Source organism: Clavelina lepadiformis, chromosome 2 (genome assembly GCF_947623445.1).
Source record: "Clavelina lepadiformis chromosome 2, kaClaLepa1.1, whole genome shotgun sequence".
NCBI lineage: Eukaryota > Metazoa > Chordata > Ascidiacea > Aplousobranchia > Clavelinidae > Clavelina > Clavelina lepadiformis.
Genome location: NC_135241.1, coordinates 9,591,468 through 9,615,914, shown reverse-complemented (window position 1 = coordinate 9,615,914; position 24,447 = coordinate 9,591,468). Strand labels below are relative to the sequence as shown.

The following is a 24,447-nucleotide window of genomic DNA, read 5'->3' as shown; positions in this document are numbered from 1 at the left end:
TATACCCTACATTGTAGGACTTACAACTTATTTATAACTTATACCTACCTACTTTGTAAAAGTCAAAAGTGAAGTGTGCTACAGCTGCAAGATTGTTTCAAGACTACATTGGAAGATCCACACAAAAAGTTGAAAAGATCCGGATCCGGATCGAGATCCGCCATTTGAACACCCCCGAATTATACCTTTCAGGACGAAGTTCTGAATTATTCCTGCATCCCGTGTGATTTTTGGAGCCATTTAAGTGTTTCTTAACCTTTTCTGATCCGAGCACCCCTTGAAGGCAGAGTGTAGCATTTAGCAAGTGTATAATGAAAAGTGTGACTTTCTAACCATTTTCTTGTTCCTAAAAAAGTGTTACTCTCGTTGGGAAGCAGCCTGCCTTCTTTTGCTTAAAAAGGCCGCATATTTCCACACACACCCAAGAATTTGACTGAAACAGTCATACCATGCCATCTTGTTCTGACCATTAAGTGTCGTTAACTTATCAAAAAGCAAAAATGATAAACTTTTTATCTGCCTTCTATTTACTACTTTTTAGCACCTCCAGGGGGTGCTCACTGCTCACCTCAGCTTCAGAAACACTTTAAACGGTTATTCATTGTCTACGTATGAGTTTCGATATGTAGATAGAAGTCTTGTTTGTTCTAAACTGCTTTTTTAAGGTTTTACTAATGATTTTATTGTGATTCCTATTTCTAACATACACCAACCAAAACAAATTGAACATGATGTGATAGTGCAAATAATTTTAAGTCGAAACAATGTGTTTTAGAAAAGCCCGTACGATACTACCAACTTTGACTCTGACTTTACTCAAATGACTCCACGCTTTACCCCCATTGGACAACAGGCACTCAACGTGGTCAATCAATCAGACTTCAAAGGTTTTTCATTCGTGAATAACGACTTTTGCAAGTATATGACATCGAAGAAACAAGATACAGCGCCTGCAACTCCTTCGCAAGACGTCGCTGAAATTGGGACGACAACCACTACTGATTTATGATAATTATTGCATTGTTAGCATACTTCTATTTTCTGGATTCTTTCAAGTGACTTGCGCTATGAGATTATCTTTAATTTGTCAACTCGCAGTTATTTCTTCAACACTGCCCTACAGTGATTGTGTACCTATCAAATGAACGTAAGGTAAAGGTCTGGGTTATTATTTTCTTTCGCTATCCCGTATAGGAAAGCTCCCATTCTCCTGTGAATTAAGGCCTGCAACACGAAAAACTAACCTTGGAATTTCATCCTCATGCTGAAGTATTTCGATTTTATGTAATGTTTGTGACCAGTATCTATCGTAGTTATTTGCATGAATATCTTACTAACTAAGCTCTACTGCTTACGTCACGTTCATGTTTGTCTTCATAATGGTGGATTGGAATAATGTAACAGCCTTTACTGTATCAGATATCACGTTTTGCGTCGAGAATCACTTCGGTATTTTTGTTTGTTCCTTTGTTGCATAACATTGATTATTATAGGTTGAAAACAGTGTGTTTTATTCGTAATATTTACGCAAGAACGTGGTGTGATCCACAAGTTATTTATGTCATGATCTATAAACTTTTGTTTATCTATTCTATAAAAAAAAATCTGGAAACTTTGAACAATAGAATTCTGGCTTCTCTTATTACAAGTGTTTCTCAGTTGAGCACCATGTATGGCGGTATTCAAAGTAACTGACCGCAGGTCGTTTTGTTTTCACGTGTAAACCTTATGCACGTATTGTCACTTCTAGGTAAACGTTTATGAGTACTGCTTTGCGAGGTACGAGTATTCTTCATTTCCGTGCAGTGTATTAGTCGGAAGTAGTTCGTGAGTATCTTTATTGTCATAATAATTCTGTATATATATTATGTCGTTTACTTAATATCTATTTCTACACGTACCACGTTTAGAACGTGCATAAGTAAATGCTTTTTATGTATCATAATATTTTGGGTTTCTGTTTTGTCTATATTTCAGCTGTGACAAAAACCGGATTCATTTATTATTACTAGGGCAACCAAAAGTCAATATGGTCAATTTTTTTTTACCTGCTCAGAATGCTATGAAACAAGCACAAAACAAATTTCAGCTTTGTACGACGTGTGGTATAGAAGTTATTAGGTCAGATAAAGTCAAAATGTTACGTTAGGTCAAAATACGGTCAAATTGTTTCGTTAGGTCTTTTTTTTAGGTCAAAATCTATTAAACTTGTAATTTTGTAACCATTTTGTAATATTATTCTTCCGTTTTTCTCTTTTCTTGTACCGCAAACAATTCCAGTCCCGCAAATTTTACTTAGAACCCAAGCCACAAAGAGAGGGAAGGCTTTTCAGCGCGTTTGGTGACGTCACGATGTGACGTCATTGCATTTGAAACTGCAAGTTGTCAATCTTAATACGCAGAAACGAAAAAAAAGTCAACACTAGAAAAGCATTTTGTCATTTTTAAATGCAGCTTTAGATTAGAAAGTTGCTGTAGACAGTGTAGAGACTATCAGTATAGCGTTTTTCAAAATGAGGTCAAAATTTAAACTTTTTAGGTCAAAATAAGGTCAAAATGTAAACTTTTTAGGTCAAAATGAGGTCAAAATTTGCAAATTTTAAGGTCAAAATTTAAAATTTTTAGGTCAAAAAACTGGTTGCCCTAATTATTACTCTTGGCGTATCGATGTGGTAAGTGACAGGTAGTAGGGTTGCTTTTGATAGTACAATGATTGTTTCGTTAACCTGTAAGTAAGTTAGTCGATGACTGACCTGGTTAGAATATTTTTGACAAGAAGATGAAGTAATAAATGGAAACTGGCATCACAATCTTCAACATCAAACACCGAGTTCATTACATTTTTAAAGTATTCTTTTCATCTGCCAAAGTTATCTTCATCTTTGGGTAGCCTCTAACCAAATTTCGCAGTAGTTGATCTTTTGCCCCGTAGTCTGCGGATGGTTTGCCAAAATATTTTCTTCCTTTCTGCTTTTGGGATTGTTTCACTGCTTATGTTGTAGCTTTTCGCGCCACAGTGTGCCGAGCTCGCTATGCATACGGTGACCTGTCGTGGAGCCAAACTTTGTAAGCCGTCTTTAACCATTGGTTCCACGAAGGGGTTCTTTCCTCGCTGCTACACCGAGCTGTTTTTTGCAAGCACTTGTAGCAGATGCTAGGATCGTGGCTTTAAATGGCATTCATACGACTTCAATAAGAGCAGGTGGTCTTCAATTCAACATGGGAATTTCTGAAATTTTGCTCACAGGTTTAGTATGCCTTGGACTAACCTTCCATAAAATCTTTGTACTAGTCTTGTAGTCTTTGTAAGCACTGTGCTAAGTCGCTTTAGGTTTAGGATGACACGGTTCATGTGAGTGCAAGTGATAAAAATGTTTCTCCAGTCGAGAAGATGCAGGTGACTTCTTCATCTGGGCTTTGTCGGGTTCACCAATTGTGGCGCATTGCGTAAACTGAAAATTTCTGAACTGAACGTTCTAAGAAGAAGGCTGACTGTCCTTTCCAGAAAGCACACATAATTAGAACGCCAGAAAAACTTCTATTTCGAATGTGCCTTGTAAACTGAACAGAATTAGATATAAAAAAACATCTTCACTTCAGCACGTGCTAATCGAAGCGTAAACTTAACAAGGTCACCCGGATAAACGAAAACATAAAATAAATTAAAGTAAAATGTTCCAAAAAATGAATAAAATTTGTTTCATAAAGTCGAGATGGCTATTGTGTGTGGCCTTGGCCGCCACAGCAGTTTACAGTATGGAAGTACCAGCACAAATGCTACACATGACCTCCAGGGTCGAAACAAACGTAATATGTAAGTTCCAGCGCAAATACATAATGAAATAGTTCTGATAAACAAATACAAGATAAAGGATTCTGACGAAAATACAATTTTTGTTTCAGCCAGCTGCATTTTGCGGCAACAAATACAATACAGGTTTTCCAGCGCAGCATACCATTGAGGAAGCGCAAGAGCATGCTTCAGACTGTTATAAGCGTGTATAGTCGGTCGTCGACAGATGAGCGCCGTCGCCGAGTTGAAAAAGACGCCGGTTTGTTTTCGCCGATAAACGAAGGTTTGTGAATTCGAATCTTGGATGAGTCATGAGAAAATTCTCAAATGTGACATAAGTTGAAACGGAAACTGGAAAATACTGAAGCTCGCAGCTGAGAGTCAAAAGTTTACACACGAAACAGAAAAAAGCTGTGACGTCATATCTTGCTGTAAGTCATTGCGTTACGGCATACGTGTCAAACTCCCGGCCCGCGCAGTTATTTCATACCATTGTACAGTATAACTCACTTTTTTCAAGCAAGAAACAAGATTATAACAAATCGCACAATACAGTAGCACAGCAGTTGCCCCACCATACGATAGAATAAACAGATTTATTCTATCGCTTGTTACCTGGGTTGCAACAGAAGAATATTTAAAAATAGCCCAGTCAAAACTGCTCTTATTCAGCAGCCTCAGTTTAATTTTGACAAGTCTAATAGTACGTCACCTTTCAATATTGTCAAACTTTCTAATAAAATTTCTAATTTTAACTTTCAAATGCATGGTTTCATTTACGTTTTTTGATGCAGGCTACCTGTAGTACGGTCGTGTTTGACAGAATCTTATTTCTGCTTACAGTTATAGTATACCGTAAGCCGCGTACATTCATTTTATCGGTCTTCTTTGTGCTCATATTTGATAGTGGCTTCTTTAAACATCGAACAATGCAGCACAGATTTAATAAAATATTTTTCAATTCATGTTGTTTCACCTGATTGCGCGGCCCCATTTCCGTGATATACATTGGTTTTCCCAAAGCCTTGTTTTCAATAATAAGCCTACATCGTGGTAGGTGGGCTTTTATTCTATTTCTTGGTAGGGTATATTATCTAAACATTATTATCAAACTTTTTTCGTCAATATTTGTTGGACTTGTATTCGAAGAAGAATAATAAACCAAGCATTAAATATCCAAGATAACAATTTAACGACTCCTTGAATATGGCAACCAACAAAGACTGTATACCGCCATCGCACATCACCAATTTGGGAAAATACCATTTTTGGTATAGTTGATATTCAGCATTGCATACAGCTTGCAAGAAACATGAAATAGATTGTATGTCGTGGCGGCAGGTGAAAAAAGATGCCACAGCCAGTTGAGGCAGCCCTTTCACTGGATGCCTTACAACTTGATATGCATAACAATGTTGTTTTCTCAGCATAAAACTGCCAGCAGTGTCAATAAAAATCACGTCAATTCTTCCTCGCTAATGGAACAAGAGGATAAGTTCTTCGCTGAACAATACTATTCCAGGTGGTGGTCGGACAATTCAACCCACGGACGATTCAACCCCGGACGATTCAACCCACGGACGATTCAACCCAGGACCATTCAACCCAGGACGATTCAACCCACGGACGGTTCAACCCGAGGACGATTCAACCCGCGGACGATTCAACCCGCGGACGATTCAACCCACGGACGATTCAACCCGCGGACCATTCAACCCGCGGACGATTCAACCCGCGGACGATTCAACCCACGGACGATTCAACCCCGGACGATTCAACCCGCGGACGATTCAACCCACGGACGATTCAACCCCGGACGATTCAACCCAGGACGATTCAACCCACGGGCGATTTAACCCATTTACAAAAACGTCAACGGCTCGGTGCTCAAAACGCAGCAGTTGTTAATTTGGACCAACCACGAAGGAAATACACGCACCTGGCTCACAGACTTTCGGCAAAGGTTTGCACTTATGCAAATGAGCCAGATAAATTGATGTATCTGCGTGCAATCCCTCATATGTGCTAATTAATTACCGTTTGTAGTACCCTTTTCAGCTTTGTGTTTTATACGTGCTGTGTTTGTGTTCAGGTTCATGTTCTTAAGCTTGCCTGTAAATAAAACAACTTTCTTTCTAATTAATCGATGTATAAACAGGTGTCTATAAAAATATCTGTAATTTGTGTACATGCAAAAAAATAAATACACACATTTACGTACGTGGGTCGAAAGCATTTTGTCTTTTCAAAAACTTCAAAAATGTTAACTTAATGCTAAAAGGAGAACATTTTATATAATAACCGATCTACACGGGTAAATACAAAAAATAATAGCAGGCGTAGACAGAAATGTACGCAAAATACTGTATAGGGCAAAATAACAATATTCAAGGTTTTACTGGAAAGCAGAAACAATAAGTGTTTTGATGTACAACCAATGCTAACAAGAAGTGGTAAAAGAAAAAAAAGGAAACACAAAAAGCTTTATATTAGCTTTATTTAGCTTACATAATATTGGCTACAAAGTAACTTGGTGATAACCCAAGCCAATAGTACGTGAAAGGTCCGTGGGTTGAATCGTCCTAGGTTGAATCGTCCTGGGTTGAATCGTCCGTGGGTTGAATCGTCCACGGGTTGAATAGTCCGGGGTTGAGTCGTCCTGGGTTGAATCGTCCGTGGGTTGAATCGTCCGCGGGTTGAATAGTCCGGGGTTGAATCGTCCTGGGTTGAATCGTCCGTGGGTTGAATCGTCCGCGGGTTGAATCGTCCGCGGGTTGAATCGTCCGCGCGTTGAATCGTCCGCGGGTTGAATCGTCCGCGGGTTGAACCGTCCATGGGTTGAATCGTCCTGGGTTGAATCGTCCTGGGTTGAATCGTCCGCGGGTTGAATCGTCCGGGGTTGAATCGTCCGTGGGTTGAATCGACCTGGAACCATTCCAGGTGGGTTTTCGCTGATGTATTACAAAGTCCCTAAAACGAAAGCTTATTTCATTTGTCATCAAAAAAATATAGGCTTATGCAAGTAGAAAAACGCTATTCGACATGTAGTGGTAAAACCAACTAACGCAACAAAGGTTCAAACCTTTTGTCAATTTGTCCGGCGCTTGATCTTTTTGTTGCTTCATTAACATTTCAAGCGATATCCATGTGAAGTTGTGAATCTGTTTCAAGACATTTTTGTTTGGGCATTTATCCCAACAACCACTTTCAACTTCTTAACATGTTAACTGGCTCAGTTTACCAAAGTAATATTCCCTTGGTAAAATTTCTTAAAAATCTCTTTAGTTGCTGACGTTCTTTCCCTTTCATGCGACGAGCAGAAATTTCATTTTTCAAATCATTTATTTTGTCTATAATGTAACTTAAATGTTAGTAAACATTGCACTTAAACTATGTGTACTGTAGATAAACATAAAATGGCCGATGACCACTATCACAATGTCTTAAGATCATTACTGATAGTGATAACATTAAGTCAAGTTTGTAAAGATAAATCATAAACACAAGTAATTAAAAAATGTTGTATATAAAAGGACTAACTACATTTGCAAAAAACTGTTGCTCAAAAATCACCAAAACAAAACCTTGAAAATTATTTGTCCTTGCAAGTTACCACACACTGCAAAGGAGAATTGGACGTTACATGTGGAAAACGTACAATACTCACAGAGGTGGGCAATAGGTACTTTAAAAGTACCGTAGGTAACGGTACCGGTACTTGGCAAAAATTGTACTGACGGTTCCAGTATTCGGTATTATTTAAAAAAAAGTAGTTCGGTACTTTGTCGGTCCTCGGTACCGGGACGTTTTGTGTAAAAGATGCTGCTGCAAGTGCAATGTTTGCCGCAATTATGCCCACGGTAAAGGTTATTCCAGGTCAAAACATATGTGACCTTGCTCGTTTAAAATTTTACTTGACATTTGTAGATTAATAAAGAACAAAATTCAAAACATCTAAAATTGGTATTAAGGATTAATTGACATGTATTTTTAAAAACATACTTGATAAAATTTTGAAATAATCACGTGAAAAGTACCGAGTACCGGAACCGACTGAAATTTCTAGAAAAAAGTAAATCGGTACAGAGATTCGGTACTTTTTTAAAAGTACCGACGGTACCGGTATCGGTACTGAAAAAGTACAGCGGTACAGTAATTCGGTACTATAATACGTGTTAATGCCCACCTGTGAATACTCAGAAGCAAAAAATGCAGGGATGTTTTCTTTAATTTACCTAATTTAACAGAATGTGGTTTGAATGTAAATGAACAAACCGAATTATGTTTTTTCAGATTGGCAACAACTTTTTCCTTCCAACATTTAGGGGAGACCGGGGTTAGTTGGATAAAATTTTAGGAAAATTTAAACCACCAAAATTCAGAATGATCTTCGAAACATTTATCTAGTCTGGCATAATGACTACGCTGGTCTACAACTTATTACAAAAGACTGACCAGAAATTGTTACAGGTTTACGCACAAACTTTATTTTTTCAGACATCAGTCACATTTTTCAACTAACCCCGAAGCCGGGGTTTGTTGGAAAACCACACGGGGTTAGTTGGAAAATATATCAATTTGTTATATACAGTATTCAAAAGTGTCTATTCTTTGAATGTCAATCAATCTATTGTGGATTGTAGCCCGACAAGTCAACAGGGAAGACAAATTTCTGCTGACAGCGTTTCGTTGATCCGCGTAGATCCACGTTGAGTTTTGCGTTTATACTCGCGCATACTTTCAATTAAAAAGTGTAGATAGGCCTATTTATCGATCTGTATCAAATAACAAGTTCCAACTTAACTGTACGAGGTTGTATAAGTAAAAAATATGAATTCCATCAAGCATTAATAAAATAATTTTTTACTCATATGATTTTACATATTCCAACTAACCCCATTCAAAATTTTCCAACTAACCCCGTATGCACATGGGAGAGAAAACTTACTTTTTATGTAGCCACTAAACCAGGTAATTTAATTGCCTCTGCCTTTTCTGGTACCATGGCACCAACGGTCAATATAGACTAATGAACTTTCAATAGTCTCTCTAGAGCACTATGTTACACTATATTTACCAACAAGCTCGAATTTTAGTTCAAAGTGTAAAAAACAGAAAAACGTGTGCCACTTTTATGCTTCTGCTCTGAGACCAATAAAATTAACATGGCGAATAGATAACATCGTTATCAATCACTAAGGGGCAGTAAAGATTTACAAAGATGTTCGGGGAGTACTAAAACTGCGATTTTTCAACTAACCCCGCTGTCCAACTAACCCCGGTCTCCCCTATCCCTAAGCAATCGTTTTTTTGAGATTTTCTGCATTTCTCCCTGACTTCTACTGAAAAATTCATCTCACATAATTAACAGAAACTCTTCGAATACATGTCTGGCAGATTGACATTGTGTATACTGACTCATCCAATAATTTGTCTGCAGCACATCGCTAGCCATATCCCTCGAAAGACCTTCAAATTGCCCTTTGGAGGTACAGGCTGTCCGGACATTTTATTTTGAAATGAAAGCAGAATCAATTGAGAAAAGAACAGAAGACGCTTTCTCTGGAAAAGACTTCTATTGCATCTATCTTGTAAGGATGGCATGAACATCTCTTTGTTTACAAGATTGTTTCTGAGTAATAAGTAGCTTTTTTGCATATTGCAAACTATGAGCATAACGACGTAAGAAAAATTACGTATTTGCAACAGTATTTAAAACTGGGCTCATTCTTTTTCTAACCACCAATCATATTTTTAGTGTGTAACGGATGCGTTTCCACTCTAATGTTATACAATAGTTTTAAACATTAGCAATGGACAAATACAAAGAATATCTCTTTCAGACTTCCAGCCTAGTCTAAATATTTTGTCTGAGGCTTTTGACAACAGATTAACCAACAATTACCAGTAAAAACTGGATGAGATAACTGCAGGCAAAAGGATGAGTGGTTTCATGCAAAACGTCCTTAAAGATAGACTTAAAAGCAACATCGATATCAACGGTACAATATGAGCGATTTTAAAGTTGTTAACTTTGTAGTTCATATTTATCTGTAATTGGTTTGAATATGAAATGAAAAATAATGCCAGCAAATTTAATAGTTTTTTATTCTAGAGTGACTGATAAACAAGTGTAATGAAAATTTATTTGAATATTTTTTGCGGAAAATGATTTTTCGAGCCGCTATATTTACTGTGTAGTTTGGCCCTTATGGCGATTGTAATAGTGAAATGTGATAATTTAGATAATTGGCGTTTTGCAAAAGTAAGTGAATGTGTGTTCTCTAGCTAGGAACGTGCATATTGTTAAGACAGTTGTATTGTCTTTGGTTAATCATGTTAATCAAAGATTTAATTCCTAAACCGACATACTTGACCTAGTTTTCTAGTGATTTAAGTGGCGTCATTTATTTAGAGTGTACGAAGATAGATAGTACTTGTGGTAAAAATATCATTGACGCAGAATATGTTAGATTTTTAATCGTTACAATGAAATACTGTTGGATATGTATCTCGTGACATATAACGGTGTCTTTCTCTGATTGGTTGAATATAGTGATGTAAAAACTGAGTCTTAGTTGAAATCGCTATCTTTCCCCTTTTCATCATTCAATTTAAGTCGTTAGCGGTTAACTCTATTCGAATTCGAAATAGTAGGCTATATTAAATTGCTGCTGATGTAATTTAAATGCAACTACATTGGAAATACCATTCGGACTTTATGAATGTTGTGCTGGCTTTAAGAAGCAAGAAAAGATAGCATAAAGGACGTAGTCAAAAAGTAAATAGACAAAAGGAGTTCTAAACGAACAAGTAGGCCTAAAGCCTTTGGCTTGTAGCGGCCTGTGTGGTATTTTTTATACCATTACATCACTTCTTGCAAAAGTGTTTTCCAGTTATTGATTGAAATTTATGATTTGTTTGTTAGCAAACACTTCAACTTTCGTTTGATATTTGAAAACTTGCCCTGAATAACTTAGTGTGAACACTCCTTTCAGCACGTTCCCAGGTTCTTGTCCAGCTTCTGTGTTGATAAGAAGTCTTTATTGAAATTACCCGCATCTTAACTTTAACACTGATTACTTATCTATGTCTCAATATGTCAGCTTTAGCTATATGTATCTCACATTGTCAAAATATTGTTTACCCTTTACACCTGTTGCAACTAACAGCGTTTTTCTTGTCGAACATTTTAACTCCTATCGCTTTCACGTTTTGTAAGCTCGCACATCTAGCAGAGCAGAGACCGAGATTTAGTCGAGTGAATCATCGAGATAGAAAGCGTTATCTGCGTGAATCATCGAAATCAACAGACGAGCTGTTTTAGCTGATCATGGTGATTGCAACTCATGTATTAGACATCTTATAAGCAGTAGTATTACTATTTACTTTGTCTCCTCCTTTTGGGTGATGAAAATATGATAACCCTATATGGAACTAAAGGATGAATTGGCAAGATAATCTGTATATTTTTGATTTTACAGTAGATGGTTTGTTGCCAACTTATGCATATTTTGCCGTTTTTTGCATTTCTAGCTTTGTTTGAAGTAATTTTGTTACACGCCACAAACTGTAGACGCCACGCAATAAACCAAAAACTCGGGTTGAAAAAAGTCTGTCTTTACCTTGCTTGTTTGTTTACAGTAGTCACATGTCAAGGATAGTTCGCATAACTTGTCTTTTCTATTAACTTTGATACCAGCTACTATCTGACACTGGCATATTGAGTTACGAGTTTGACTCTAATTTTGTTAAACCAACAAAGTTCTAGAGAGTGCTGTAGAATATGTTTATCAAGAAATGTCTCGGTTGCTGAATGAATGCGAACTTGTCACTATTGTATACGATAGAGTTCACTATTATACATAGGCCTATATGTGCACAGTTTTAAATATGTGTATATTAACTGTTTAAGTATAAGTTTACTTACCATACTGGGCAAAATGGGGTGAACTGAGCTTAGGGTAAAATGAACTAAAATTTTTTAATTAAATTTGAAAAAAGTTTATGCTTATTTTCCATATTTGCTAGGCTATATTAAATTGTTTTTCAATATGCAGACTTCATCTGTAACACATGTTACAGTATTTACAGTTTTTTTTATTAGTACTTTCTGATTAATTTTTGCAACCCTAATTTTAAAGTCTAAATTTTGGGAATTTTACTTAAGTGCAATAAAAAGTCTTTGACCTTAAGAAGCAGTTGTGAAGATGACCTTATCTCATTTTCCATTATACAACAACTCCATATACCTTGCATCAGGTTTTAACAAACTTTTTTTCACAAAGGGTCAGATAATCATAAAAACTGACAATCGCGTGCCAAATTTGAAATTGTAAAGGTGTTAGAGTGAAATTCATTACAGAACATAATAATGAGTTGAACTAAGTAGAACTTGCTAGTTCCAGTCTATAAATGCCTTTATTGTGTTTACTTCGTTATCTTCGACATATCTCAACATATGATATATATACAGTGGCTCCCTGCCACCCAGCGCTATGAGGTAATGTCCACCTTCTATCGACACCATCGAAGTTATCTGTAGCTAAGTTTTACTCATTTTCATGTTCTTGTTTGTTATATTATATTGTTCCTAATAGAATCAATTTTTCTTGTCGAAAAATTTGACTTCCCGCTACACTACTACATAGCATACACTTTAGAGATTGGCCTGCACAACAAATTTAGACAATCTGCAAACTAGATGATTGACCACAAAAGGCCAGAAAAAAAGATTAAACATGACTGCCATTAAATACTGTTAACTTTTATGTTGAACACATAAAAATGAAAGACGCATAATCAAAGTTGACTTTTTGGTTACTCAGAAAAAGATATATTCTATTTGAGATAGCGAACTATTTTCATAGTCACTTGAAAATGTAAGGTTTAAAATGGTTGGAAACTCGCAAATAGAAGCTTGTCCCGAATTGTATCAAACTAATCGCAAGTCACAATTTATGGAGCTGTATTTTCAGTTGTTAGTAACTTAGTTTTGTTGTGTGACATTACTGCACTTCAAATTAGAAAATATGTGGACCACCTACCAACTACTGCTTGCAATTGGAATGGTAATAACTGGATCAATCAACACTTTGGCAACCAAGTAAGTTTGTAGTTAAACAAAAGGGTGGATGGCATAGATAATAGTTCTAAGAGTACAATACAGTATATCACAAATAAACGATCAGTAAAAATAGCGATAATAAATTGACATAGATAAAAAGCTTAGGGCTGATAAGTAGGTACGTTTTCAATGATTTCTTGAAAGTATTGAGGCTGTCCGCATGGTGCACATCCTGTGGTAGATTGCTCCACATCCAAGAAGCATCTGCGGAAAGCTTTCGGTCGCTGTATATCGCGGTCCGACAAGATGGGACTTGCAGGATGTTCTTAGATTGGGACCACAGAACGCTCATTGGGTGATAGCGTCACAAACATGTCTGTTATGATTCTTTGAAATTAGGGATGTGCTGAGACGGTAACTATTTGGTTTATACGAATCCGAATTATAAAACATTGCTTGCAAACGAATACCGAATCATTGCGTGATTGATCGAACAAGTCATACCTAAAGTTTTACAAATACTTCAAAATTTAAACGTCGTTCTTCATATCACTTACCACTTTATTTACATCACCATCACTTTTTTATCACAACTTGCATCAACCAATCTGATTTACAATCAGTAAAGATAGTTAAGTTTCGGTAAATTAAATTAAGAAATGCGAGAATTTCTACATGCTTCGCCTTCAGGCGGTTTCACAATGGCGACACAGATAAGCCAGTCGAACTCAAAAATCGATTGTATTCAACACTGGCAGGCAGTGGCGTAAAACATTTGACCGCCACCAAAAACAAATTTGGGTTGGCATGCTTTTTTTACCAAAGCTCAACAGGATCCATGGAAAGCTAACTGTGGGCCGTCCATATCTCTTGATGCAGCTTTTAATCTCTTCACAAGCAAATGCGTGTTGAAGTAACGGAAGTATCCTTGTCAGGTGCCTCAAGAATAGCAAGGATGATATTGTCAGTGCTTTCTTCTGAAGAAGAATCTTTACCTTCAGCCGGATTGCTACAACGCTCAAGCGCCTGATGCTTACACAATGTATCTTGCACGTTTTTTCTACCAACTCAAAAAAGAACACAACATCTTCGTGAGATGATGTAATGCAGGAAGTTGTAATGCGAGGATCCATTAGTGTAGCAATAATGCTTGACTCGTACACCGACTGGTCGTAGATTTAACACTCATGAGGTGGTGTTGCAGTAGGCAGTGGTGACAAAAATTGGCGTTCCATTTGATGCCTCATATCTGCTAAAAAATTGCTAGCATAATGTAACCATCGTTTATACCATACTGAAACTTCCCTATCAATTTTATGATCGATTTTTTTGTGGTTAGGACATGTGCGATGGTGGTACTTTCTTGGGGCAATTGCAATGTCGCTACATCAAAGACTTAAAGTACTTCATCCAAAGCTCAAGCGATTTTCCACTCGTTGTATTAAGAGTAGCAGTGATGCCTTCGTTATTAGACAAGGAAATTGATGGCTTCTTTAAGCTGTATAATATGTTTCATTTTGTGAAAAGTAGAAATCCATCTGGTTGTGACATCCATTATGAATTTCCTGTTGATTTGGCTCTTTTCTGAAATATGGTCCTTCACCCTTTTTGTGTGCTTCGCAGACTTATGGTAGTGCGTGACAATTAACGGACAGGGTTTATAGTATGAGAGACTTGTTCCTGGTCTTCTTTTAATGCATGCTGCACCACCACGTTCAGGTTATGGGCCATACATCACACATATAGAAGATTTCCTTTCTATAGTGCCTTAACAACATTAAAATTATGGGTTTTGCTGAAGTTATATTGCTTTTAGCAAGCTTGTGGTAATTTGTTTTCACAACCTTATACTTTAGATCAGTAACTACTTGTCAAACTACTGTACTTCTTACTTGAATAGTTTAAAATGTGCTACTTTTTATTTCATATGAATACTTCAGCAGTTTTGGATAGCAGTACTTCTACTTGTAGTGGGGTAGATTTTTTCGGGCATAACAATACTTCTGCTTAAGTACTTTGACCACCACTGAATTTATGTTGGTGTTAAGATATAATTGGGATGTGACCCCTAGGAATTTGGTCAACAAGTCTTATGTTTATTAACCATTTTTAGACTCAGGTACTCAGCATGTGAATAAACAACACTTGTTATGTTGTCATAATCGATTATTGAAACATCATAACACAGACAATGCAAGTATGTTCCTGGCTTACATGACCAATTGGAGATAATTTAAGCCTAAATCATGTTTCTATGTTTAACTTATGTGCGTATTTTGGTGTGCAGATTGTCAGGTTAAAGCCTTTGAATTCTTCCAAATTTCAAATTTACTTTACTTTGCAACATTTGGTCAACATCGTATGTTTTTGTTTTATCTCTGTGTTCTTGTCCGTTTTATTAAGCAACTTTCAGAAAGTTTAGCTTCTACTATAGTTACTGCATTCCAATGTTGCCCAATGTGATTAAAAGAAGGCTTTATAGCAGTGGTTCTCAAACTTTTTTCGACTATGACACACCAGAACATTCCAGATTCTACCGCAGCACACCGACTTACTATGCCTACGATGTTAGCTTTTTACAAACTTTTCGACCAAAGTTGCTATGTTGAAAAACTATACATGGTAAAAGTCGCTTCAAGTCAGATTATTTTGACCAATGCATACCAGTAAAATCATATACTCCTACTGCAATTTGAAGGGTGTGCCTGCTTTTGTGCGCAAATAGTCTTGATTCGGGGCTTAAAATCAGACAAGCACACCCTTAGTTCCTGTTGGACAACATTAAGTTCTGATCTTTGTTTGTTTTTGATCAGCGTCAGTGAAGAAAATGCCGATTCACACAAGTAATTTATGGTAATAGTAATACAATGCGGCACTCCTGCGGCCATCTGGTGTGTCGTGGAACACAGTTTGAGAAACCCTGCTTTATAGTATTGGCTATTAGTTTTGTTTTGTATGTTTAGGCGGAAGTTTTACAAGTTCGTAGTATTAATTCGTTTCATACATGGAAGTCGGGCTGCACAGATTTAAAATATTTTCTTATCGTAACATTGCAGTGAATTGTGCATCACCGTGCAAATGTGAGTAAACCTAAGTAACAAAAAATTCATGAAAACCAGGTGTAACTGAAAACTAATTTTCACTCCATTCTATACAATTGAGTTTTTACAAATAAATCGTTTAGAGGTGGCCAAATCTTCCTTGATTGCCTTTTTCGACAATGGCTGTTGTGTTTGTGTTCATTCCCCTTATCAGAAACTTATCCAAACACACATACTGTCGTACATGCACTCGTCGCCTTTTTTCCTATGCTGTAATTAGATGCATTAATTACTGTGACGATTAAATGCTTTAAATCTTAGAATAATTTTAGCGTTACTGCATAGTAGCCTAATAACCATCACGTTCAGTGAAACTGTGCAATACAATAATCCAGTTAAAAAGTTTATACAAAGTAAATCAAAACCTCTGTGGGCAATGATTGTAATCAGAATAATATCGCTTCCAAAAACAATAACCGAATAGTTTTGGATTCGGTTCGTAAGGATTCGATATTGTAAATTGCACGTCCCCACACAGGACCTTTCAAGGGTTGTGTTATGGCCGCTAATATTTATCTCCTTCAATGGTTATTTTCATTGCTTGTTTTTTGTCTAAATATTTCAAAAGTTTACTTTTATCTTTTTCCAGTTTTTGATGTCTTTTTAATGTTGATTGGAGCTCAACCATACCAAGGTTATAATACTGTACCGGGATTTCATTTTGCCAATTTGTGATTTCCCTTAGCAGAGATTTTGCTTATCTACTGAACAGATGATGCTGTTCTCTGGCAAATATATATATATTTTTAACATGTTATTGACTGATGAACCCAAAATTAGTTAGAACATGTGAACGTGTCAGTATACTCAACTTGTATTGCTTGTCTTTGCGACATCATTGTAATAACTTAATCGTTCTACACTTTCTTGCAAGCAATAAAAAACAATTTGTAATCATTTGGATATCTCAAGCACCTTTCGTTTTATTTTTCCTCTTCGTGTAGCTGAGCATGTTGTTGGTTTTGTTAGTTATGGTTAGCAATTTTATTGCGTCGGACCCAACGTAAGAGTTACATAACGCGAAAGTAACAACGTAATTGCGTCTCACATTCCAAATTGTCACAACTAAAGCAGAAATAGTATCACTCAATGTAACTTTAATTGTTTTTAAAGATGACTGTCTGTAAAGAAACATGGCCAGATTGTTAAATTACTGAAATGAAAAACAACAGTAAGTAAGGCAATATTTTGATATCACATCACATCATAGCATACAAATGCGGTAGCTTAATCTCGTTTTGGTTAGTTAAAAATAGTTGTGTGCCTCTCCTAGACAATAGACGCAAGGCCAAGCACTCTTCCGGTATCAGCGTAGAGGGAATGGCAATGGGGCATATTGAATGATACATACTTGTTGAGGTTTGTTGTAAAAACAGTGTATGAACAAATACTACATATTAACTAAAATAACATACCGGTATATACTAAACCTAAAGAAGCAAGTCTAAACTGTCAAAGGATCGTGTTAGTAATCTTTATAAATCTATAAAATCTAGATTATATTAACAGTATTGTGACTCTACCAAACGTAACTAAATTAAGCGCTCATGCAGTGGCAAAAAATGTAACTAATCACTTGTTTTTACTTTACTGCAAGTGTGCATAACAACAACAATAAAACCATGTAATGAAAACAACATCTGTGATTTTATAAAAGGAAGGATGCGGTGAATTGATTAACGTGATTTACGCTAAGTTTGACATGAGAGCTTTCCTTGCTGGAGCAATTATTAGATATGCTGATAATTAAATTATTCATAAATTGCATTCATAGACGAATAAGTGACACTATTTCTACGAACAACAATACCATTAATTTGCTAATATTTGCCGAATATATTCGGGTTTGTGTTCCTAGCAGTACATACCCACTTACGGATTCCAAATTTATTCGTATTTAAAGCGAATGTTCATATCTGTTCCTCTGGATTATTGGTTTTCACCAATAATAACAATAACCACTAATAACAATACCCAATAATGAATAAACTTTGACTATTATTAATAGATTACAATTAAAAGGTTTTATTCAACTGATTTGTATCCAGGGTATAAGCTTAACATAAACCCATGTTTAGATACAGCTGTAAGTTGAACGACATCTGTATTTATGTGTAAGTTAAATGTTATTACCATGAAGGTTAAATGGTATCTCAAATAGTTGTCCTGAAGACAAAAATTAATCACATATTTGAAATCTATGACTCGGATATATATATACCCTAAGTAACCCACATCTTGATTGAGTAACTAAATTTTGTATTGGTTGAGTGTTATTGTAATTCTAATTTAGTAATGTTCTTTTCCATTTTCATAAAAAAACTCATCGAAAAATAGTCTATCCTGGCTAATTTTGTTTTATTTAATCCAAAGTACAATTGTGTATTTTTTACCCACCACTTATTGCAAAATTTATAAGTTAAGTAAAGCTGTGCCTCAGAACTTGGTTAGTAGCTCTAGATATAGCCATTGAAATACTACTAAATTTCAAAGTAGTCATATATTCCCACTTATATTTTTATTTAACCAAATACATACTTACTGTGTTTCAAAAAATTAAACAACTTGTTAAAGTATGAATGTTTGTATGATATATAATATAAGTTGTTATGATTTGAGCGCTGTGCTTGTGAAGTCTGTGCTTTCTATTAATGTAACAATATTATTTGCTCAGTAGATGTGCCATACTTTAGCACATACATGTGATTTGCCTTACTTCAGTGGGTTTAATATTTATCCAATTGATTGTACCAGCCTCGATGACATCCTTTGTTATGGTTGTTTTGTTCGCATCCATTTAGTTATGTGGTTTTCCCTATTTATTGGTTGCTTATTCTGAATGTTCTTTTGTGTAGTTGTGATTACTGATCAACCAAACACTAGTTTGAACTGGTATTAGGGAGTGGTTTTTTCAAAATATATTTTGCTGTCTTGCAGTTATCAGTCATAAAAGGATTGGCCAAATGTTTTGCATTTGTTCGTTTGTGGTGACTTATAACTGAAACTGTGCTAACAAGTTTAACAAAAAACATAACAAAACATAAATCATAATAAAAACTTGCCAGAAGGTAACTTCATTTGAGTTTTCTTTCGTAGTTTTGTATGCAAACCTGCTAAAAACAAGTATTTCTTTTTTGAGTGCCAGTATGATATAAAAATTATATACCAATACATTTATGATCTTACTGCGACATCATATATCATATTATGTTAATAAAATTTATATTATACTATACTCTCATGTATTTGTGACATAGTGTACATTTTTTAAACCAAATAAATATTTTATGATACTTGTTAACCTTCAAAGAATGTTTATTTTTAAAAGTACATCTGATAATTGGGGCCTTTGAGTTTATCACTTATTTCTGGATTGGTAGATGGGCTGACAAATTGAGTGCTGTTGGACCAAATGGAGTATATCATCAATTTGATCATCCTTTTCTGCAGGTATGTAGGAAACTTTATATTGTTTTTTTGAATAATTATGTTGTCTATTTCAGGCCATATTCAGTGTAGAATCTGGATTGTCTTTACATACGTAGAAATGTACTGCATATGATATTGTTTCTGGTACTATTTTGAGTTCAAATAAATGCCAAAGTCAAGTGTTGTTATTTTCATCTTATTTTAAATTAACGTCATTTGAATGGTTAACATTATTTATTAAAGGTATTTTGTAATTATGATATGCATATATAATATAATGTATTGTTTTATGTCATATATATATCAAGAAGTTTCCTGTCACTTTTTGCTTCTGTCAGCTTTTCTTTCTCTCTGCATGAGTTTATTTTGTACTTTTGGCATATTAGCTTTCTGTTACTTTAAACTCGCATTGTCAGCATGCCAAACTTGTTCCTGCACATCTACATTTGAATGTATCACATGACATGAGAAACCATGGTCAGTCAATTGCTTAGTTAGTCACTGACTGTGAATTGCATAGATTTTTCATTTTTTTAAATTTAGTAAAAATCACATCACAACTGTTCTTCGTGTTATTTATGTCAATATTGTTGCCTTTTGAACTGGCTTGCTTGTAGTCTTTAATTGGTGCTTATTTACATGTTTTATTGTAATATCTTTACAGATGTAAAAGTAAGTGAACGCTTCAATAAATATAATTTCAGTTGTTTTAATGGCAGCTTTTAGACTATCCATACTTTCAACTGCTTCAATGTTGGCTGTTTATTATGAATCAGTATTTACAGTACCACTACTATTCTTAATTTTTGTCTATCCAGCTTTATGTTAGATTCATTTTAAGCTTCCTCAAAACACTAATTATGTAAATATGTGTGTTGGTATCATGGTATGTATGTTTATTCTTTTCCTTAACATTTATACATTTTGTTACATAACAAACGATTTATAGGTTATTGAGGATGTATCTGCTTTTACTTAATAATGATAATTGATAATGTATTTAAAGAAAATGTTATGGTCGGAAGGACTTTTCTAACTTCTGCTATTCTGAAGCCATTCTTCTGTTTGCCCATGTAGCCTGTGTGTACATTTGAATTACAGAAACTTGCAATTAAAATTACTACTTCAGTTTTATTTATTATGAACTATAATAAATGTTGTATTATGGCTTTTAGGCTGTTGGCATGTTTATTGGGGAGTTTTCCTGCTTAATTGTTTTTCAATTGTGGCGTGCTTATTGGAAATACAAACAATCAAAAGGTGATACAACAGAAGTTAACTTTGGAAATCAAAACTTCAGTCCAGTTTTGTTTTTGGCTCCTGCGGCTTGTGATATGACTGCAACTTCTTTGATGTAAGTACACTCAGACCACTTTCTGGCGTAGTGAGGTATTTGGATAATCAAAATGAGAAGAATATTACAGTGAATTTCTTTACATAATACTAGAATGAGCTGTATAAAGTAGAAGTTGCATAATTTGTTAATATTGAAGATGACACAAAAAAATTGCAGACTTAAAAATATCTGTCAACATTAAGAAACGAAACACTTATAGTTTTTGCTGTTGTGTGGATTGTATTGAATTAATTTATAGCATGCTAGATATAGGACTATAGGACTATACTAGATAAAGAACATGAAAAATATCTATAATAAAAATCCAATTGTGTGACCTAACCCAATAAAATGACTGATTCAAGCAAAGAAATTTGTCAATGACTGCGCCTAAAACAAACCTTGAAGTGTGACAAGTGTTTAAAGTTGACATATAAATATGTAACACAAGTCAAAATCCACATTAGCTGGTGTCTTGTCTAATTGATTTGGCATATCTATTTCTAAATTGCTATGTCAGAGTCTGATAGTGGGGTTTCCTTATTTAAAGAGTATATAAAATGCACAGATAGCAAGGATTCCGGTTTTACGGGATACAGATAAATGAGGCCTGACTGTATTTAATTACTTATAGTTTTCATGTTGTAAAGAGTGTTGCTGCACACACGTGTTTGCTTGAATGTATTCATATAGAAATGTCCCAAAGTAACAATGGCTATGACAAATGCAGTTTAAAACATAATTTGTTTACATAATAATTTTGGATAATAATCAAATCATCCAGCATATACCAAATTGGATTTTAATGTGTGTTATATACAATATTGCATTTCCAGGTATATTGGACTAAACTACACCTATGCTTCAAGCTTTCAAATGCTACGTGGAGCTATTATTGTGTTTACTGCGCTTTTGTCAGTGGCCTTTCTTCGTCGAAGCATACAACGTAAAGCTTGGTTTGGCATTTTCCTTGTTGTGGTTGGTCTTGCATTGGTGGGCATTTCAGACATCGTTTTTTCTCAAGACAGTACTCATGGTCCTAATGCAATTTTAACTGGTAAGTTCAATCAAATATTTTGTTTTAAAATCATGTTCTTTACAACTGACAAGCCTGCTGAATTTGCCATGTTTTTGTTTCTTAATTTTAAGCATACAGGGATAACATTGAATCATGAAATGTTATCTATCTCTGTTTATGTTGGTAATTATGTAATAGTGCTTCGAAAACATGGAACTGTAAACCTTATGTTAATTGATGTTTAAGTAAAACTAATAATTACTGATAGTATTCACATGCATAAAAATTGAAATTGAAAATTGAGTTGCCACACCTTTGATCTAACGGTTACAGTTACAATAACTTTTCTTATGATATAACATGCTTTTCCTGTGCTTAGTTTTAATTGTAGTATATGTGTAGGTGACTTGATTATTTTGGTTGCTCAAATTATCCAGGCAGTTCAAGTAGTGGTGGAAGAAAAGTTTGTGAATGGAAAGGACATTCATCCACTGCAGGCAGTGGGATGGGAAGGTCAGTGACAAGGTTTCTTAGACCTACCACTAACAATGAATGCATTTGTTAGAAACAATGAAACATTAAATGAAATCTACAATTCAGTATAAGGAGGCATGTTTTAACACGCTCATGTGCAAAATGAAGTGTTTTGCTGCACCTGGTGATATGTTTTGCTTAAATGAACAGAATGGTATTAGTGTTGATATACAATGAAGTGCTGATACAGTATAAAGCATGATAAAAATTAACTGATTTATAAACCATACAAATCAAAACAGAGCAAAAGTAATTGTAAAATTTTTCAATATGTTTAAGGTTTTTTTGGTATGACGATTTTGGGTATTCTTTTGATTCCCATGTATTACATTCCGGCTGGAGATTTCAGTGGAAATCCACGTGGTGTTTTGGAAGATGCATTAGATGGATTGTATCAAATTGGCCAAAATGGAACTTTAGCCCTTGCACAGATTGGCAGTATTTGCAGTATTGCATTTTTTAATTTTTTTGGAATCAGTGTTACAAAGGAACTGAGTGCAACAACAAGGTTTTAGATCCTGTGTTTTAGGATATTACTGATTTATTTAGATTTAGGAATGTCTCACTGACTTACAAACGGTGAGAGGTTTTATGTCTGTGGGAATATCACATTTTAACTTATCCATCCAGTCATGGTGATATTTAGTATAGTATGTTTTATTGCAAATTGCAAAATAAAACAAAGAATACCCTGTACTAGTAGAAAAAATATTGTGAAATTCCTTTTTCAAAATAATTGCCTGTCTGTGGCTGTCTTCATTCCTTGTTGTCTCTTTCATTATTCGTGTAGATATAACTTCCTGTCATTTTTTGTAGGATGGTACTGGATAGCATTCGTACTTTGATTATATGGGCAGTCAGTCTCATTGCCAAATGGGAAAATTTTCAATATTTGCAAGTATGCTTGTGTTTCTTTGGTAATAACTAATAACTTTTAGAATGCATCAATTTATTATTAGCAAGAAAAATTATATGCATACACAGTAAGTATCAGAAATTGAAATCACGTTGTGTACAAGTTGCTTTACCAGCTTATGTTGTGCAGGTTATCGGTTTTCTTGTACTGCTTTGTGGAACTGCAGTTTATAACAACTTAATTCCTACTCCATGCATTAAATCTTCCACAACACCTAAAGCTCTTGTAAATGAGTATGACGCAGACAAAGTTGATGAGAATACTTCTTTGCTACACGACCAGAAAATTGGAAATGAGTTTGAAGACGACATATAAACAAAAACATATCTTCCTGTGCAATTTCTGTATGATTTTATCACATAAGATTTCATATGCCATTTTATCCTTTTATTGGTGTGCTGTCATTTCTTCGTGTAAAGCAGTTACAGTGATCGCTGCTTTACAACCCCATCTTGGGATTGGATCATTATGGGCTTATAAAGTGGGGTATTTTACTACAGGAACTGTTGGATAATGCTAAAGTGGGCTTTAGAAGTGGACGAGCTTTACTAACTAGGGGCTTTAAAGCGGCGAGCACTGTGCTTCTGTTCAGACCTATTTTGATGAAAACCGACACATAGTCTGGTTTTGCTGAGCGTGTTGTTCTGGTGTTTAGCCACATGTATATTGCGAGGTCTGTGTTTCCATTATTATTCCACAATGAAATCGACGATTTACTACAAAAACACAATATGTATAACGTAAGTACATCGTATTCTATGCCATGTTTGTATTGATTCTTTTTCACTGTACAAAAGATTATCACAGATCACAGATTATGAAGATGTAAGCGTGATGTTTTGCTAGTTATTATTACACTGGCTTTGATTTTATCTACCAGGTTGAGCTTGTATGCGAAATTCATCAGCTCATATTTGTTTACCAGGATTCAGCAACTCTAGCTTATTACCTTAAGGCGATAGCGAAGCGTTAGCTTCTAGACTTTAGGTCTGGTCGGTAATTACTGGGATGGTTAATAGACGTACACGTACAGATTATTATGCACTGAGACGTATATAGTAGGTTTACCATATATGTAAAAGCTTAATTCCTGGCAGTCTCAATGAACAACTTTCGCAACACCAAAGAGGCGCTATTCGTCATTTTGCAGTGTGTTCTTACTTCCTGCCGATCCAAACGCTGATTTTTTCCGCAAGACAGCATCACCGTCACAGAGGCAAAAAAGCGCAAAATTGTTACATTTGTTTAGTCCA

At 35.3% G+C, this 24,447-nt stretch overlaps 3 protein-coding genes across 4 annotated transcripts in view; 2 read left to right on the top strand and 1 right to left on the bottom strand.

Annotated features, from left to right (window-relative positions):
• LOC143446871 (protein kinase C-like 1B) overlaps positions 1-2,094 on the top strand; it is a 41,404-nt gene extending 39,310 nt beyond the window's left edge. The window contains exon 16 of the mRNA XM_076946720.1: positions 776-2,094. Within this exon, the coding sequence (XP_076802835.1) occupies positions 776-1,009 (234 nt within the window). The 3' untranslated portion in view covers positions 1,010-2,094. The remainder of the gene's footprint in view (positions 1-775) is intronic.
• A 3,986-nt stretch (positions 2,095-6,080) lies between these two features.
• LOC143445213 (uncharacterized) lies at positions 6,081-7,178 on the bottom strand. The gene is made up of 2 exons (XM_076944143.1): positions 6,876-7,178; positions 6,081-6,763 (listed from the first exon to the last, which is right to left on the bottom strand). Exon 2 carries the CDS (start codon positions 6,726-6,728, stop codon positions 6,312-6,314), a length of 417 nt encoding a protein of 138 aa, XP_076800258.1. The 5' UTR covers positions 6,729-6,763; positions 6,876-7,178; the 3' UTR covers positions 6,081-6,311.
• A 5,124-nt stretch (positions 7,179-12,302) lies between these two features.
• Positions 12,303-24,018, top strand: LOC143445212 (solute carrier family 35 member F6-like). 2 transcript variants are annotated; one of them, XM_076944140.1, is made up of 8 exons: positions 12,303-12,899; positions 19,342-19,411; positions 20,566-20,744; positions 21,563-21,783; positions 22,147-22,257; positions 22,558-22,786; positions 23,095-23,176; positions 23,324-24,018. In XM_076944140.1, the coding sequence occupies exons 1-8, from the start codon at positions 12,826-12,828 to the stop codon at positions 23,507-23,509; spliced, it is 1,152 nt and encodes a 383-aa protein (XP_076800255.1). In that variant the 5' UTR covers positions 12,303-12,825; the 3' UTR covers positions 23,510-24,018. The 2 variants fall into 2 exon arrangements, with proteins under 2 accessions (XP_076800255.1, XP_076800256.1); XM_076944141.1 differs by having other exon boundaries at positions 12,750-12,899; positions 19,290-19,411.
• Positions 24,019-24,447: the final 429 nt, after the last annotated feature.

What these genes read in the sequence shown, in the direction of transcription:
- LOC143445213 (XM_076944143.1), bottom strand. Translation starts at nt 6,728, where the DNA reads ATGGTTCCAGGTCGATTCAACCCACGGACGATTCAACCCCGGACGATT.
- LOC143445212 (XM_076944140.1), top strand. Translation starts at nt 12,826, where the DNA reads ATGTGGACCACCTACCAACTACTGCTTGCAATTGGAATGGTAATAACT. An exon ending in ATCAACACTTTGGCAACCAA is followed by an intron (nt 12,900 to 19,341) that starts GTAAGTTTGTAG and finishes CTGGATTGGTAG; the next exon opens with ATGGGCTGACAAATTGAGTG. An exon ending in ATGACTGCAACTTCTTTGAT is followed by an intron (nt 20,745 to 21,562) that starts GTAAGTACACTC and finishes TTGCATTTCCAG; the next exon opens with GTATATTGGACTAAACTACA.